The following is a 19,311-nucleotide window of genomic DNA, read 5'->3' as shown; positions in this document are numbered from 1 at the left end:
TATGTCTAGACAATAAATTTTATGGTTATATTTGGAAAATGTATATCTACCAAAATTTATCCAAGAACGTAAAAAAAAGCTGATATATTATCAAAGTCAAAACAGATAAATCCATAGACAATAATCATTTGGGTGTCATGGAATTTATAATATCATATAGTTATTCAATGTTTTCTAAATATCAAGTACCAATAGCTTGTGATAAAATTATTTATTTCCGAAAAAAAAACTTTTTTTTAAACTTGAAAAGGAATTTTATCAAAAAGGGAAAACACCACACAGTATGCATTATTCTGTTTTCCCCATGACCCTTGAACCTACACACACAAATACTTAAAAATATGTATTGTGAAAAAAAAAATAATTGTGTTTTTGTAAAGATACGACGACATAATGTTATGCCAAAGCTGAGTTTGGATTAATTTACTTTTACAGAATAATATACAATAAACATTATAATACCTATTGTTGGACATTCAATTTTGGATATATTTATTTAAGTATCAGTCATAAAGTTCCCGAATAACATTTACTAAACTCTGATCATAATTTTCTAATATATTTTAAAGCAGATTTTTTTTGCTTCATTTGGCTACTTTTGAAAATGATTTTTACTTTTATAAGTAGGTATGTGTATATTTCTAATTTAATTAATTCAAATGTATGATTTTTACTAAAAATAACACAATACTTCTTATTCAATGGGCAATGTTTGTTTTATCTTTAGAGTAATAACATGCCACCGCTTATAGAACCGTCCATGCGGGTAAAAACCATTACTCATCACGAAATTAGCAACAGTTTCAGCAAAACAATGAGCCTTAGGTACTCAGGTCAAGAATGAAGCCGTCCGTTACACGTTTGTTGTTAAACCAAAAAACAAACCAGAAATTTCCAACACTTTTGTTTTTGCAAGAGCAAAATGGCATCTCTGTAAACGGGCAGCGCGCTATTACTATAAGATTTATCATTATTTATGTATTTACATTATTAAGTATTTTCGACAACCTTGAATATTATGGAGAATTTATTTTATTATTTTTAGATTATTCAGTACTACCGAAAAGCTCCTTTGCAACTTTAAAATTAGACTCATTCTACTTGTCCACAGTAACAATTTTGTGCTATTTATTTTTACAAAGACAATTATTAGAGAAGAAAACTACACGCATACATTAAATATAATTTCTATATTCTGTAAATTACTCTTTTACACCACAAAAAAGTTTCTTAATTGCCAAATATATTTAAGAGAAATTTTTAATTCCGCAAAATGCCGCAGCACCAAAAACATAATTAGAAAATTTTAAGTAATCTAACTTTTTAACGAAGACCCAATATACTTCAAGGTATAATATATTTTTTGACTTTTGAAGTAGGTAACACCGAGCTTTGTATTTTCTGTCAAAAATGTAATAACAAGAAACTTATTTATTTACATTATAATATATGTACTGATTCTTAAATTAATCATTTGGCATGAAAACTAAATTTAATTAAATCAATTTTAAGTCTATTCACGTTTCATTGGTATTATTTGTATATTACAAAAAATGTTACATACGTAGGAGATTTCATCGTAATTTTTGAACAGGAGTCGTTGTTAGCTGTGTGCTCTCACTTCTCTTGGGAGGGGGCGGTGGAGGCCTCTTTTTGGAGACGGACATCTTGTTTTCAGTTCCTCTCTGCAAAGAACTATTTGTAGGAGAATTGCACTCATTATTTTCAACTAATTGACTTGTTCCAAACTCGATAATGTCTTCTTGAACTTTGTTGACATTTTCGTAAAGATTGTCAGTTGGAATTAGTCCTGTATGGCCGTAATGTTCCTGCACCCAGTTGGATACATTTGCTTCTTTATAGTCTTCCGTCAAAACTGGATATTCTCTGAATCCGAGAACTTCGTGAGGAGTCGTCGTTGGTTCGAGTTTACACTTCTGAGCAACTTGCCATTTCTTCTTCATCACTTTTTGCAAGTCTTTTAAAAAGTCTTTTGGTGGGTTCGAAGATGAGTCGACCAATTTTTTGGGAGAAATCGAAAGACGGGTATTGTCATTTCTTTTGGGAGGTGGAGGCTTGTTTGGTACAATGGGTGGAGAAATATGAGAATCTTCGTATGCCGGCAACAAGAATGTTATTTTCTTGGTTTTCTTATTAGGAGAGCATGGGATTCCTAAATTGTTGTAATCAGCCTGTTTCCTCAACATCACCGGGGATCCATTTTCCGTATAGTGGGTATTAGTATTTTCATCAAAGCTTATGGATTTGGTATGACCCAAAGATTTAGAACCGTCCATGTTTGTAAGATTGATCGGTGGTACTTTTCTCAACATAACCGGACTGGTTATTTGGTTCGAATTCTTTAGTTGCATTTCAGCAAGGCACGATGCATATACTCCTGAATTTGTACTGCTGCTCAAATATTTGGTTTGATTTCCAAATGTGTTTTCCTTGTCGGGATCATTATATATACCACTGTTGTGAGACATACCACTGAAGCTAAGTTTTCTTGTTAAAATTTCCGGGGTTTTATGCATCTGCTGTTGTAATGCTGAGAAGTTAGGATTATTTCCAATGCTGATATCTCTCGGGGCTACCACTTGCTGTGCCAAACTTGAAGATAGCTGATTGACCTGGAAATATTTTAAGGAATAAATACTAAAAATTAAAGAAAAAGCATTTAACAATATTTTTAATATATCCAAATGTTTTTAGGCGAGTAAAGAATTTAAAGTATTTTAGTCATAAAATAAAAGATAAATTTTTTATAGAATTAAAATCTAGAAAGGAAAAAACTTACGATTTCAGAAACACTACTCCTAGGTTCATTATCATTCTGCGAAGCATACTTTGGCACATTCGGTATAGACGAAAATGCTTCAGCCGGTGGTGGTGGTAAACTCATGAGGCTCAACTGGGATCCGGTTAGATCGTATCCTGAAATATCATAATAGGGTTAATATTTTTTGATATTGGCTGCATTAAAAAAAAAAACAATGCTGTAAAGTTATGCTCACAACATGCTGTAGCGTCTATATAATGAAATAATAATTATAGTGGGAATGAAATAATTTATTTATTTATTTATTTTATTTTATTTTATTTAGAAAACATACAGTCATACAAAATCAGTATTAAAAACAACAATTTTTTAACATAAAAAGACCAATTAAGTTTTCATAAATTAAAAAGATATTAACATTAAATGTGACAAAAAATAAATAAGAATTTTAAGTGAAAAAAAGATAATTGTTGACATTTGCGTTTTCCATGGAGGTAATAAATTAAAATAAATAAAAATACCGAATGTACACTCCGAGCCATCCACGCACACACATGAACGCACATATAAAACATACACAAACATATACATTACATGCGGCACATATGCATAGCATAAACCACTCAAGATGTACATTCAGCAACTATCCCAAATAATCGACCCCATGAAGAAATTTTCTGTACAAATGCAACGTGCAGTTAAAAATGTCTACATCAATACTGAGTCCGTTATAATTATAATATTTGCATATACAAGTTTATAATAAATTTATAACAGGAACATATGCAGTGTGTCATTGTTCAAATCAAGACCTTGAATTTTTGATGGATTTTTTCAAAGATTGATGTCAAAAAACAAAATTACACAAATGAAAAAATAAGTATAGGTCAACAAAAAGAAAATTAGAATAATGAAACATCCATATGCAAAGTAAATGATAGAGAATATCGGTTTGTGATGAAAGTAATTGCTAACTAAAAAAAATAAATTTGAGAAAACTAACTAATAATGGTATACAACAACCCCTGCGTGAACTTCAGAAGAAGGGAGATGACGCATAGAAAGTTGTTCAAAGAATTCAATCAAATGAGGAATGGGAAATTGTAAAAAAAATTGAAACAATGCGTCTGAATTCAATAACTTATAAGATAGTAACTATAATGATTTTTTGTACATATTAAATGTAATGCAAGTTATAACTTGTTGATTAAGTTTTTTTTAAACTATTTAAATAAATACATTACTTTACATATTTAAAAAAATATATATTGTGTTTTCAAAACATGAAACGATTCAAATGAAACTTCATAGATGAATTTATAACCAATTTAAGAGTACAGTGTATTTACTCTGCTCACAATTTATTGCTTTCTTTAAAAGTGAAATGGAGTAACGTTTTCATGTAACAATTAATTTAAATATGGATACAATAATGAAGGACGTAGTGCTTAAATATTCCTGTCTCAAACAGCATATTTCTTTATATTAATTTAAGCCCAAGTATTAATAGGCGTTTGACAAGTCAGTGGATGGCTCCAAAAGCAATAACTAAATTAGCTTTCTTTACAAGGCATTGGGTTCTCTAGCCTAAGATATTTGCTATGAATGCTATGAATTCCGCATCTCATGTCAAAACTAGAGAATGCTGATTTGACTAAGAATAATGAAAATGAGTTAGCAGACGAAAAAGAGGCCAGGTGGATATTTGTGGATTTTATATGCTTTAATTGGGGAGCAGAAATGGAACGTATGAGGGTATACCATCATCACCATTTCCTTATCTTCAGCCAATGGTGTAAAAAGGCAATACATTTGAGCTTCAATTGCAGTGTAGCTGTATTATTTTTGTAACATGGAAGACAAGGTGATCAGTCCTACATATCAGACGCCAGACCAGGAGCAATTAAATATTGCAGTGTAGAATCTTTGAAACCAATGTTCCACATCCACCCTACTAGAAATCATACCCAAGATCATGGTAGGCGAATGCGCCAACCACTGTTCTACTCAATTTTCCTTTACTGAGAGTAGCCGTCGAGTCAAAAAGTCATCCAGGGTTCCGATTCTATTTCACACACAAAACTGTATTCTTTATGTGTTCGGGCGCAGATATATGTAATTGACATAACCAAAATAAAGCTTACACTAACCGAAGCGTTATTATACGCACACTCGATCATTCAAAACAACCACATAACATAAAATTGTATATAATGCAAACGTTCGCAGCCATCTTGAGTTTGCTTTCGTTGTTTGGAATCCTAGATATTATTCTTGAAATTTCTGGATCGTAAATCCCATAATTATTTTGAATCGTACGAAAGCACTTTTCAGACAGGGCAGCACTTCTGATTTTTCTTTCAAGTCTGAAATCTTTTCTCTCAAAAATTTTGAAGAATTTTATCGGTAGTCCTCATATCTTCAAACTTATTCAGATTCAATTTTTTTCAATTGCCCAAAAAAAATTATGTTCAAAACTCATTTATCTATCGCAGCTGCTCGAAATCTAACTTGCTTTGTCCCAATTTAAATATTTTTAATACTAAATTTTGTGAATAAAAAAAAAATTTGAAACACTCTGAAATGAAACATTTGTCAGGGTGTAATTAATTTATGTACGTTTTAATTAATACGTCCATGTTATTATCGTACGTAAATTTCGAATTGGTCAACTATATTATACAAATCCCTCTCCTTCACTCCTCCACTTTTTTTCCTAATCCTTAACCTTCTTACAGTGCTCTTCTTCCCTTTTCAATGTAATATTTTTTGTTTTTCTCTTTTTTGCGTAACATGTTCTATCATTGTTTTGTAAAACTACCTGGATGTGTGTCCTTTTTTAATATTTCTATGCGGATGCGGACTAATAAAATCGGACTGTACCAAAAAACAAGAATTTCATAAAAGGTTGGAAATATTTGAAGAAAGGAAAGGAACATGGAAACGGACCTACCTTTGATACGATGAGGATGTTCTTCAATTTTGGGCCCTGGATGATGAAATTTACTATGAATTACGTAACTAATTATGATAACTATGACGTGGGATAAATCCAAGAATTTGTATGCAAACTAATGTAATGTCAAAAATGTTGTTTGTTTTGTTCCAAATCCAAATCTTCTTTTTGGTATTTTTTCTATTTTGATGTAAGGTAGGTACCATAAGGATGGGTCCTTGACCCATCCCTAGGAAAGGGTGGGAAAAGAAGGTAATTGGCCAGGAATAATATCGATAAATAACAATAACATCTATTGTTTTTTCTAACAAAAAATATAATAAAATAAGATATAATTAACTTACCTTGCATCCCCGTTGTTTCATCAATTGGCGGTGGGGGTGGTGGAAGAGAATCTAAGCTAAATGTAGAACTAAACATAGGATCTATTGTGGCCCCATTGTTCCTCATCAGTTCAGCTGTTCGATCATACTGCATAGAATCAGGAGGCGGAGGTAAAGGCATGTCAGAAAGATCTTCTGAAGACATCAAGGTCTGATAATTATTCCCCATTTGTTTGTGTTCATCATTGAAAGAAGGATAGATAATTTCATTATTCAAGTGGTTCCTTGTCAAACTCTCTTTAACCTCTTGAATACAGTTCCCATTAGTAACAGTCTGATTTGTAATGTATCCGAGAAGTATTCCCGTAGTGGGCAACACCACTTCTCCCTTGTTTGTTTTGTAAAATGGAGGTAAATTGTGGTTTGCAGCGTACGCGTTTTGCTTTAAAGTATCCAGATTTTGAGCGTCAGAATTTAGTGCTGTCTTCCCGTTTACTTGAGATTCAAATATTGATTCTGACTTGGGTATCATCATTGTAGGAGTATTGCATCCACTACCCGAGTTGCGGGAAGAAGACATTGATTCTATAAAAGGAAATAAGTAATAATTAATAAAAATATTAAATGAATCGGCATCAACTTTATGGAATAACATGATTAAATATATTCATATTTGATGCACTAACTATGGAAGATCTACACGTTTTGAGTTTCGAAACGAAAAAAAAGCTAATAAATTAAAGAATGAGGAGAGAGAGGGGAGATTTGAGGCAAGAAAGTGGTCTATCTTGCCTGGGAGTGTCAAACGTGCGAGTATTTTGCGTTATACAGTCGTATCATCATTCTTATTTCTTATTGAAAATCTTCTAAAAAAATTATGGTGGTTAGCAAACGGGGAGGCATTAACATCCGACTCACTATATGTGGTAGTAGGATAGAACAGGTTAACCGTTTGAAATATTTAGGGTGCTGGTTGAATGACGAGTGGGATAAAGACAAGAATTGAGGTTGCGAGATCAACCTTCTACAAAATGCAGAAACTCTTATACAGAGATCTGAGTCTAAGCACAAGATGGAGAGCAATTATAGGCTATGTATTGCCCATGTATTGTCAGTGTACTGTATGGAGTGGAGGGTTAGAATATCAAAGTTTCAACAAAATTTGACAAAATTGAGGCCTTCGAACTATGGTTGTGCAGAAGAATGCTGCAAATCTCATGGACTGATCGTGTCTTCAATGAAGTGGTTTCAATCTTCATGAATAAAGGGAGGGGTTACTGACTTATGTCAAAAGAAGAAAAGCCTCATACTTTGGTCACATATTTTGTAATGAGAATTATGCCCTTCTTCAATTTATTGTGGAAGGAAATATAGACAGCAGGCATGGGATATAAAAGAGCATCATGGCTCAGAAATCTTACACCGTGGTTCGGTGTGCCGGATGCAGCTGCGCTGATTAGACTGGCCCAGGATCGTGATGATTTCAGAATGATGGTCGCCAATCTCGGGTAGGAACGGTAAAGGAAGAAGAATTGAAGATTCTTCTTTGCCAATATCATTATTAAATTACTTTATGGTACAATATGTATACCTACACACTGCAGACACTGAGGAAGTTCAGTGGTTTTTTGAATTTTTTTTGGACTATCAAACTAAGCCACATTAAAAAAAATAAATTATGTATCGTATTATCAATACTATGATTGTTCAAAGTTGTTAAATTACACTGCCAGTCTTAGAGTATAATACTCTAAGCTGCCAGTGATGTCACATGTTCAAGTTGGTAAGTTCTGCTGATTAGTGACTTGATTTCTTGGAAACTAGAAATCTGTCACAACACCATTATTGATTCATTCCGAAGAACTCATTACCCAGTTCGTTTTTATCAAAATCATTTTATTTATTTTTTCATTCATTTTTGAGATACTTCGCTGTACAATCAAATGCTGTTATTTTTACCGCGGGTAAGAAAACATTTTTTATTTACAATTTCCCTTAGCACTGAACTTCCTCATGGCTTAAATTAATTAATTATAAAGAATTAACCCAAAAGTTGGTTGAAATTGTAGGCAAATATTAAGTCAATATATTAAAGATAGTAAATCAACCCTTACCAATTGATCCGCGCTGATGAACAGTGTGCTTCTTTAGTGTACCAGAATTGTTACCGTCATCTGAATTATTGGTTTGGTTAGACTTTCGTCTGGAATGCCTCCTAGTCAATGTTCCTGAAATCAGATAAAGAAATTAAATACGTTAAATCTCCGAATTCAAAAGGAATTTTTACAAAAAGTGTTAAAAAATGAATTTGCAGGTGAGGAAAATCATAGATGATATTAATTTCAGAAATAGAAAGATCTTTGAGGCACTTCCTATTGCTATAGGAACCAAATTTTGCGAGGATTAATGCATTAGTATACTTTTTGCAGCATTTTCATAATTTATCATATGATTGCAATATTTTCTCTATTCACTTCAGTCAGATGCTAATCCAGGGACCACAAAACAGAAATGCGGTAAACACGCCTTTTTAAATAAACTTTTTAAATGAACAATTAAATGAACAAATTTCAAATGAACAAATAAAAGCCTTTTTAAATGAACACCATACTGTGGCAGATAATAGGACCTCGGTCATGGTAGTCATATAATTTAACAACTACACCATGAGATGTACAAAAGTTAGGTATTTATTTGATTTAAAAATTGTACGGCAAAGCTTTATTTGTGTTTGAGTTGTTATAAATTTATATACCTGAATTTGTGTATCCGGAGGAATTGAGTGAGCCGCTGGAGGAATGGTCGCTGTTACTGTTTATGCTGTGGTGAGATGAAGAAGCTGCAAGATCTACCATTTCTTTTAGTTGTCTTGTCATCGAGGTCAGTGGCAGGTTTGGTTTCATGGACGGTTTACGTTTAATAGTTCCTGTAACACATTTGAGACATTATTCTCCGAATATTCTGTTTCCCTTTTTTTTAATAAAGGGATCCGGTTACTGGCTATAATTTGAGGTTGAAAGTTGGGAGAGGGAGAATCTCTAGATGAAGTAAGTTTATAAGTATGTATGATTACATGTGCATCATTAGAAATGTAAGCCAATGGAAAAATAGGTTACCCATGGGAAACTCGGAGTCAAATGCATTTCCTTCACTCTCAGATGGGCCATCTGACATACACCCACTGGAACTGCTTGATGAAACACATGAGTGTCTGTAAATAAACAAACAGAAAATTACGTGATTTTAAAGCTACACATATATTTCTGAACATTCTTAAACATTGTGTTACATGTCGTCAACCACTTAAGATTGTTTTAAGTAGTTTTAAGTCTAAAGCAAAGATTTTTGAGTCAAAGAATATCAATCTAAAACTTCGCAAGCAACTTGCCGAGACATATGTATGGAGCATATTGATGTACGGTTGTGAGACATGGTGCCTTACTAGAAAATTAAAAATACTAGAGGTCTTCGAGATGTGGTGCTACAGAAAAATTTTAGGAATTTGCTGGAGCACATCACTAATGACGAGGTTCTCAACAGAATCGAAGAAGGTAGGCACCTATCAAAACCATCTCAGAGAGGCAAGCCCGATGGATTGGCCACATTATGCGCCATGAGGGTCTCCTGCACGATATCATAGAGGGAATGGCTGAGGGGACAAATTATAGAGGGCGCCCCTGACGGGAATATTTGGAGCAAGTGTGAGAAGATTTAAACTGCGCCTCATATGTCGAGCTGAAGAGGGCTGCAGAAAATAGAGACCAATGAAGGACGAGATGCAGGACTTTGCTGCAAACCAATCCCCAGGATTGAGTCTACGAAGAAGAAGAAGACTAAACTTATTTTTAAATCTAAAATTGGACTTTAAAATTCCAACTGGTACTTTCATCGCATTCTGTAATTAAAGCAACTCATTTATTTTTTTACTGTTTTGTCAATTATAACAGTTAAATCTATAGTTGTGAGCTTACAATAAGTACCTTGATTCAGCATTAAGTTATTATGCCATTGTCTTAAAAAATGGAACTGAAATTGCCTTGTTTAGTTTTTTGTTCCAACTCTTTGTTTAAAACATTCATATTTGTTAGTGAGTTTGTTTAACACCTACTATTTGTTTAGTTTGTTTAAATTTTATATACATTAGATGTATGATATAAATTTTTAACATATGGCATCAGTAAGTTAAAGGATATAATGTGCTGTAAGATACATAGACACTTTAAACTACAAAGATTATAGCAATACGGATACTCTAATATGGCAATCTGATTTAAGTTTTGGTGCCGAGGGGTACGAATATGATTCTTTTTAGGCGCCCCGCGACTGTTGACGTCACATGCGCTCGTACAAGCCGAACATAACTGATTTAGAGTGAACGTGCCTTATATGCAATTAAAGAATTGCTGTGATGAAGAAATACCTTTACAATTTGAAATCAAATTTTAATACAAAACATGCGGACTAAGACACTTGTTACTCTGAACATTTTAATTAACGAAAAAATATAGTGAAATCCTTGGTTGACGGCTCGGCTGCATGTGCTACAGTAATCTGTTCAAAAACTGAAGTTCGGATTCCGCAGGGTCAGAAGGGAGCATTTCGCGGGCTGTCAATTTCCGATCGCTGCTTTAGCAAGGGTCCACAAATAGATAAATAATATTATGTGGGTACTTTTTGTTAACATATTCTGAAATATGTTTTTTGATAAGTTTAAGCTACCTGATGAAATGATAGTAAGTATTACCTTCCACTGCTGATGTCGGACGATCCAGCCATGCTTCCACCACTATAAATAGGCTGATTTTTAAACCCATTTTCAGGACTATTCAGATTTTGCTGCGGCGTTAGATTTCCAGCAGTGTGGCTTATTGATGCTACCTAAATTAAGTAAAAATACAAAAAAAAAAAAACTAAATTAATTTACATACTTAAAACGGTTGAAGAGGGAAAATATTTAACAGCAATTCAAAAATCAGTGGTCAATTACTCGACGGATTAAACGGAATATAGCTTACTGAACAAGATCTAGCTTCTGCCAAATGGTCCAAATCTTCTTGAGCCAAATCATCCACAAGAGAACGGTAGTTGTCTAGCAGCTGACGACCATGCTGAAAAATAATTACAGTTTGATTTTAAGTAGAGTTTCAATTTTTCTCTTTTATTTATTTTGTTATTCTTTATTTATTTATTTTTTACGTTTTACAATAGGTATTCACAAGTTACAAATACAAAAAAAAATTACATAAACACAAACAAAAATTCCACAAAAGAATGGCCTGTTTGTGGTTAAACATTTCATTTGAAATTTCAATATAGGCTACTGGAAGAATATGATAGATATAAAAAGATATGTGCCAGAACACAATTTTTTGTCCATAACACTGAAAAAAATATAGTAAAAGTGTATGCAGTTCATTAAAAAAAGAAGATACTTAAATTTGCTTTCTTTAACCATCATTTCAATAAAAATTTTAATCGAAACAAATTTAAATTATTAATCTCTATCATATTGTCATTATGAAATGCATTGAACAGATTTGGAGCTATGAAAAATAAATGTCTTTGTCCAAGTCTGGATTTACAATAAGGGATTTCAAGTAAACTAGGTATTCAATATTCGGCTAGATCTATTAATATTTTTAGGAAATAAATGTTGGACTAGTCATAAAAACATGCTTTAGACATTAATGTTTTTTTTTTGTTATTATACCGCTTTTTGCTTGTGGTCATAATTGCAAGGAATTCAAACAAAGTCCTTAAGTAAAATTTTCCTCAGAACTTGAAACTCTCAAGGCACCTACAAAAATTTATCATTGTCAAATGATAAGTTTATCTGGTAGCTACATGTTTGGCAAATGACGATAATCAAAAATCAAGCATGACGTCGTAGATACTCATGAAATTTGTTGATCTAGTAGATACTCATGAGATTTTTTGATGATCGACGTAGTTATCGGCGACAATTGACAGTTGTCAACAATTGAGTGTATCGGATAGCAATTCTCGACATTTGCCACAGCTCGATGGTCGTCGAATTGCACCTCCCCGTCTAAGAGTGCCACAAGTCTAAATGCTTCAAACTGAGATAAAATTACTTACAAGGTTTTAGCATTCACAAATGTTTACCACCGATCGATATAAAACTATATACTCAGTCGGGTTGTGGTCCCGTGGCTAGTGTCTCGGACTCACAGACCAAAGGTCCGTGGTTCGAATCCCACTCTACCCCAACTTGATTCCATTTTCTAATAGTGAGTTATTTACAACTCGTTGAGAATGGCCCTCAAAATTAAATATTTGGGTAAATCATAAGAACGCAAATATTTCTTTTTATTTAAAAAATAAAAATAAAAAAATAAAAAAATTATCCTGAATACATTTAATAATAATAATTAATTATTAAGAAATATTTTTAATTGTTAATCATTTTGACACTCAATAAAAATGTTATGACTATATAGGTAAATGAATATCATATTAGAATTCTATAATGCACACGTACGCGGTTTCACGTTTTAGTAGAGGCAGTTTGGCACAGTGATTTTTTTACTTATGGCACCCTTGGCGGAGGAGGGTGCGAAATGTCAAGTATGTTTGAAGGGACCTTCAAACTGGATAATGTTGAGGCGACATTGTTTGTAATATAATAATGTTCAACTGACTTTAATTAATTTAAATAAAATATAAAATCATTTGGTTTACGTTCAATAATGAAGCATCCAAGTAATCATTTTAAAATGTTCTGATGAAAGTTGAGCCAATTGTCTTCACATTAAATGCTAATCCATGTTGAGTGTAATAATTACCTTTGATATTCTCAAAGCAACTATCCATCTGTCAAGTGTTTCTTTATCCTCGGCACACAGAAATTTGATGAACTTGACACTTTTGGGTTGTTGTAAACGTGGATGTTTAATAGCAAAGCAAAACTCGGACGGGGCCTTGTATTTCTTCTTCCAATTCAAACCCAAATAGACATCATTTACATCAAAAGTGGTCAGGCAAACCAGCTCCTTTACAGTTTTAGATTTATCTTTAGGATAATAGTAGAGACCTGCTCAACAAATAAAATTTACAAATAAAATAAAATAGAAAATGCAATAGATTTTACGAGGCTCAGTCAAAACACAAACATATTTATATACTAATTATTACATGTCGCAATACATATAAACGCATAAAATTACAAGGGATTTCAATATCGCAATAGAAAAAAACCACGCAGAACATAATAGTCAAACATTTGAAAATATTCCCATGCCATAATTAAGTTTTATTATGACTAAAGAAAGATTTTTTTTTTAATAGCAGTCTTTAATGTGTGAAAAGTAAGTCATAACAAATCCCTTTTTTTTACTAATCTGTAATTGGAAAGTAAAATAATAATGAATATAACACATTGTAATTATCTAAAGAAAATTTCTATCTCGTTGAATTTAATAATAATAATAATTTGTTCCTGCAAATACTATAAAAAATAAATGAAAAATACATGCATTTTTTTATTTGGCGATAATTTCTTAAATATTAGATAATATGATGTAACATTAAAAGGAAACGCAATTTTGATTTTTGAACAGTTGATTCGCAAAAAGTCAACTGCTGGTGGTAATTCATTTATAATATCAAATGACATTCAAAAAGTAATATTAAATTCGCATAGATGAATATTATAAATAGTATGGACAAAGAACTGCAACATTTTGTGTGGTACTGACCGGAAGACCGCATGACAAAATGATATTTTTTCCATCCTTTTTTGGAATCACTTTTGAGGTATAGGGGTCCTTCTAGAGGCGGGACAGCATTTCCCGAGTAGTTTGGCATAGAATTAAGAGAGTGATTAACAGGCGGTTGCATGGAAATAGATTGACTGAAGAATTCATCTATAAGCACAGTACGGCCGTGTTCATCCTGGTCATTTTGAGAACCTGGAAAGGAAAGATAGAACAGATTAAAGGAGGAATATAATTATATGGTTAAACCGATTGAAGAGGAAACAAGTAAAGCAAGTTGAAAAAAAGTTTTTAAGAATTTGGTTATATGCGCACTTACTTCTGCATTCATTATGTTAAAATTAATCACATACTTCTAAAGTCCCATTTAATTACTGAATTAAATGTATCAAAAAAATACTATTGAATTTGACTATTCTCAGAGAAGCACAATATTCCTACCCTACATCTACTAAAGATGTGTATATTCTAAATACCTTTTTCATATTCAAAGATCAGGTATTTTTCAGGGGTCTGAAATAGAGATATTTTGTCTGATCTTTCCATGAAGATGATTTTATTCTTAGAGTCTCTGGTCCACAGCATTAAATTTTCTACAAGGAACTCGTGATCTTCGTAAACTCTTTCTGCAAAAGAAAAAAAAATCATCACAGTTTTAAAATAAAGCCAGTGCTCGCAGTGTTTGTTTGCAATGTATTGAATTATATTTAATTTAGCATATTAATGTTTGTGATTATTTATTTATTCTGGATAGTTTAAAGAAGCCATTTTTGTGAAAATAACATCAAGAGTACTGTATAATAAACACCCCAACATGTCTTGCAGCTACAGAGCGCACAGGGAGTTGGGATTCTAGTTCCCCGTTTCTATATAGTAATATGTAGAGGAGTTAAGTTACAACATGTGTTGTCTCACAACTACAGAGTACATGGAATTTGAATGAAAAAATAATCATTAACAGATGGAATCTAGACTACAACATGTCTTGCAGCAACACAGTGCATGGGCGGTTAAAATGATATCTAAGGGAACTATGCATTCCAGATGAACTAGCTGACAGGCGTCTCACGCTTAGATCAGCTACGTCTACGGCGAGAGGAAAAGTTATTATACCTCTACGCAAACAGCGCACTAAATTTGGTGAGCGCGCATTTGCGGTCGCAGGCCCTATGGCATGGAATGCTCTCCCAGCAGAGGTGCGAGGCTGTGAAAGTGAAGTGATGTTTCGGAAAAAACTTAAAACCCACTTGTTCTCTAAATCATTTGAATAAATCCGTAGCACGTGACAACAAAATAAATTATTTTAATTAAATTACAAATTTAAAAGCTTCAATTAAATAAACTTAACAATAGAATCACCATGTAAAGCGCCCTTGAGGTATTTTATTACGAAAATGGCGCTATATAAGTTATCCACAATAAATAAATAAATAAATAAAGTAGGTCTGCATATGCACACCAATCATAAACATAATCCGAATTGAATTATAAAATTACTAAAAATTATTATTAACATACTGCCATGTATTATTATATAACTTTTCTGCATTCCATTTTTTACGTGTATAAATTTTTATTATTTAAATTTTTCTATTATTATTTTGTAAATTGTTTTGATATTTTTTTTCTACTTTTAATATGTTTATAAGGACTTCTTTATATAAAATTTTGATTTATACATAGAAGAGTCCCAACTTTACACGGAATTTTCTAGCAAGTCGGGACATAAATAAATTATAAATGTGCTCTATGATAAAATTGTGTATTTTGTGCATTAAATAAAAATTAAATAAATAAATAAATAATGTTGCTCAAAAGTCTCTATCATCACGCTCTACTTCTTAAGTAATTTAAATTTTTTTAAATAATTTTTCTACATAAAAATATATTTAATTTTGTGCTAATGGATAACAGGTCTTATTTCAAGGTAACTATAATTATTCAAATAAAGTATTATATCAAGATTAATATAAAATTGTACTAAACTCGAATTGTATATCCGTTTATTTTTCATTTGCCGAATGTACTAACAAAGTTACTGTAGAGAAATTAAACTCTACATATATTTATCGTAAAAAATCAGTTAGTCTCTTACATTTTCATTCGGGATTAGGACCAAGATCTCGTACTGTGTACTGATATGTCGAGTCAAGGTAATGAATAAGAACCAATAAATCAAATTAATAAGCTTACCCATGTATAAATCTGTTAGATGTTCAACAAGGGCCCATTTGGGCTCCATCGTGACATGGTTTTTATCAGCTAGCAGTCTTGCAACATACCCACACGTCATCTTTTCATCAACCAGAAGACTTTTTGAGGACCCATCTACGGAAAACGCTTTGATAAACAGTTTCTTTACCGAAGCCTCTTTCATCTTCTCCAGAGCTAGCCTTATTTTTTCTGTCTTAAGTTGTGACGCGGTATCCTGTAAAAATAAAAGTGCATTATTTTCCAGAAAGATATATAATTACAATGAACTTTCACAAAAAAAAAATGTTTTGATAGGCAATTCATAGTTATTTTCATATTATGTACCCAGTATCATCAATTTTGAATCGGGTTGTGGTCCCGTGACTAGTGTTTCGGACTCATGGATCAAAGGTCTGAGGTTCTACCACTATACACCAACTTGATTTCCATTTTCTAATACGTTATTTACAACTCGTTGAAAACGGCCACCAAAAATTGACATATTTGAGTAAATTATAAGATTTTTTTAAAAATATGTACATACCTACATTTGAAATTCAAATATCTTGAACAAAAATAATTAAAGAAAATAAATAAATATTTTATATTTGTATGATACCAATATATCCGCAATCATTGGAGTTATCCACTCATCCTTATGGGGTTTAAAACTTGCAAAGAAAAAGGCGAAAGTTGATTGAAAGGGTACATACATTTAAAAAAAACTTACTTTAGCTGGATGCAGCAGATTGAGTTGCAGGATGCGATTCTTGTTACCAGCACTCGCCCCACTAGATGCCGAAGATTCGCTGGATAGCATGGACACCTAGAATTATACGTGTATGATTCATATCATTAATTGTAGTGCTTTCACACTTATAGATTACGCAAACAGGGTAAAGTCTAAGCTTATAACCGATAATATAATTAATTAATGTGAACTTTACACCCGAGAATGTGATTATCATTAGTACATTATTTAGGACCACCTAAGCATATTATTCATTATACACGTGTATAATGTAAGAGCAATACTCCACATTCGTACATAAACTGCTGATGCTGACCAAAAAATTGTGCGATAACTGAATTAATTACAGTGCAATTTTTCCGTGAAAACAAAACATTGAGTTCTCGAAAAGTTACAAAATTCTCTGTTTTGAGCCAAATACGCATATCCAAAAAGTTTCAAGTAATATTAAAACAAAACAGAAAGCGATAGGCTTTCATATTTCCTTCTCAAAAATTTCAGCTCCGCCCCACCCAAAAACACAGGACCCCTCGTTTGTAATACCATGTCATCATTCCTTTCCGCCCTAATGGTGCACAGGGCACTGCATGGTAGACCAATCGAAGTGTATCTTCATCATTTTGGTCACATGAAGGTAAAATAACCAGACTTAGGCTTCAGCTACCAGTCCAGGGACTATGAAATATTCTAGTGTGAAAACAAGTTTTTGAATAAATATTTCATATCAACCATGTCGGGAATCGAACCCGAGACCTCTTGCATGGTAGACAAACGCGGTGACCACTACACCACGAGGCCGACCGATCTAAAATTACATGATTGAAGATAAAAATACCGGACACCTCGTTTATAATTCCATGTACCTAGCTTATTCTTACTATGCAGGCGTGTTCAAATTGATGGCTAAAAAAACAGGACAACTGGCAACCCTAATAATTTCAGCGTACACCATCACATGATGTACTTCGCATTTGTGCTCATTCCGGTTGGTTATTTATTACGTAACGCCAAGATAATGGGCAAGTTGACCGAAACGTCAGCAAGGAGTGATAAAATAATATATTACGCGAAGTAGCACAAAATTACTGTGAAAATGCCCTAACAAGGCAAAACAATCGTCCAGAATTAATAGACTCAAATCAGAGTTTGATTTTAAGATTTAAATTAGAACAACAAAATTACTCAGTCAAATCTAAAAAGTTTAATTTAGATCGATTACATAAAATTAATAAAAACACTGAAATAAAACAATTTTGTTTTTAACCACTTATTTTATTTGTAGGACTATTATTAGATTATTTTCATTTCGAATTCATAATAAGCTATATAATTTAGGAGACATTGGATTAGTAGAAATTAACTGATTTCCGATTTATGCAGATTTTGTAATATTTGTTTAGATCAAATTTTTTTTATTTTTTTTATTTATTATTTACGTACAATATTACATTTGTATTATTTTTTAAAACGTTAGATTATTTTTACAGGACTCACCAATTCAATTAATATGGCTTGTCGGTAAAGATCCTTTACATTAAATCATATGATAACACAACATAGTTGTATAATAATAATTACTACTAACTTAAATATAAATAAAAATAACATTCTTAAATAGAAAAAGAACATTTAATTTGTGTTTTCAAAAAATATTTAGAAAAATGTATTAAAAAAAAACAAAAAATAAGTAAATGATATCGCAATAATAAGATTTAAAAAAAATACAAAACCGGAGTACCAAAATTTAAAACAGAAGTGTGTACATATTTAAAAGGCACAAAGCATCTTATTAAAAACATTATTTCTTAACATGTCTATAGCTATATCTAAGTCTATATCTATATCTTTATCATATCCTTATCCATATCTATATATATATATACCCGTACATGCACACATACATATCCATACATACATATATATACATATATACACATACATACATATGAACATACATATACATCCATGAGAATATTACAAAGTTATAAATTCTATTTTATATATATATCTATATTTACAAATATTAAATTTTATTAATATATAAACTCTTGATCGAATAACCAGTCTATTATTTTGCACTTGTCACTTTTGGTAGTGCCATTTCTAAGATTGTTTGGTAGCAAATTGAATACAACTTGAACCACATATTTTAGTTCTTTTTCGATATTTGTTTTTTTTTCAATATGATAATATAATTAATACACAGAGGTTATCCTTGTAGCCCATTGTTTGCCGACATATTTATGAACGATTTAGAGAACCAAATATTTTCAAGTAATTCACCACTTCAGAAACGTATCACAGTCTGGAGAAGGTTCGTAGATGACATTTTTGTCTGTTTCTGGTACGGGCCGAAAATTAAGGACATTCCTTAATTTCCTTAACTTGTTGCGTAAAGACCAGTTCTTTTCCTTATATATATCAACTCGTTGTGTGATCTGAGTAACGGCGGTAAAACTATATCATTTGCCGATGACATGGTTTTGTTGTTTAAAGCTAGGGATTGGAACTCTGTATTTAAAAAAGAAAATTGCGGTATAAGATACGTTTAAATATGGCAAGACAATAAT

General features: G+C 32.1%; 1 protein-coding gene across 1 annotated transcript in view; it reads right to left on the bottom strand.

The window, feature by feature from the left end:
• Nucleotides 1-1,026: 1,026 nt before the first annotated feature.
• pico (ras-associated and pleckstrin homology domains-containing protein pico) overlaps nt 1,027-19,311 on the bottom strand; it is a gene marked incomplete at its 5' end in the record, with an annotated part of 28,321 nt that continues 10,036 nt past the window's right edge. Inside the window, 13 exons of the mRNA XM_088242104.1 lie at nt 1,027-2,633; nt 2,801-2,937; nt 6,083-6,646; nt 8,176-8,289; nt 8,817-8,987; nt 9,178-9,272; nt 10,806-10,939; nt 11,077-11,169; nt 12,868-13,115; nt 13,780-13,992; nt 14,274-14,423; nt 15,991-16,225; nt 16,721-16,816. Coding sequence (XP_088098230.1) covers nt 1,575-2,633; nt 2,801-2,937; nt 6,083-6,646; nt 8,176-8,289; nt 8,817-8,987; nt 9,178-9,272; nt 10,806-10,939; nt 11,077-11,169; nt 12,868-13,115; nt 13,780-13,992; nt 14,274-14,423; nt 15,991-16,225; nt 16,721-16,816 — 3,309 coding nt within the window. The remainder of the gene's footprint in view (nt 2,634-2,800; nt 2,938-6,082; nt 6,647-8,175; nt 8,290-8,816; nt 8,988-9,177; nt 9,273-10,805; nt 10,940-11,076; nt 11,170-12,867; nt 13,116-13,779; nt 13,993-14,273; nt 14,424-15,990; nt 16,226-16,720; nt 16,817-19,311) is intronic.

Source organism: Micrasema longulum, unplaced genomic scaffold, assembly GCF_059751315.1.
Source record: "Micrasema longulum isolate JH-2025_06_02 unplaced genomic scaffold, ASM5975131v1 h1tg003306l, whole genome shotgun sequence".
Taxonomy (NCBI): domain Eukaryota; kingdom Metazoa; phylum Arthropoda; class Insecta; order Trichoptera; family Brachycentridae; genus Micrasema; species Micrasema longulum.
The sequence above is the reverse complement of the archived record's forward strand: the minus strand, read 5'-3'. Positions and strand labels throughout refer to the sequence as shown.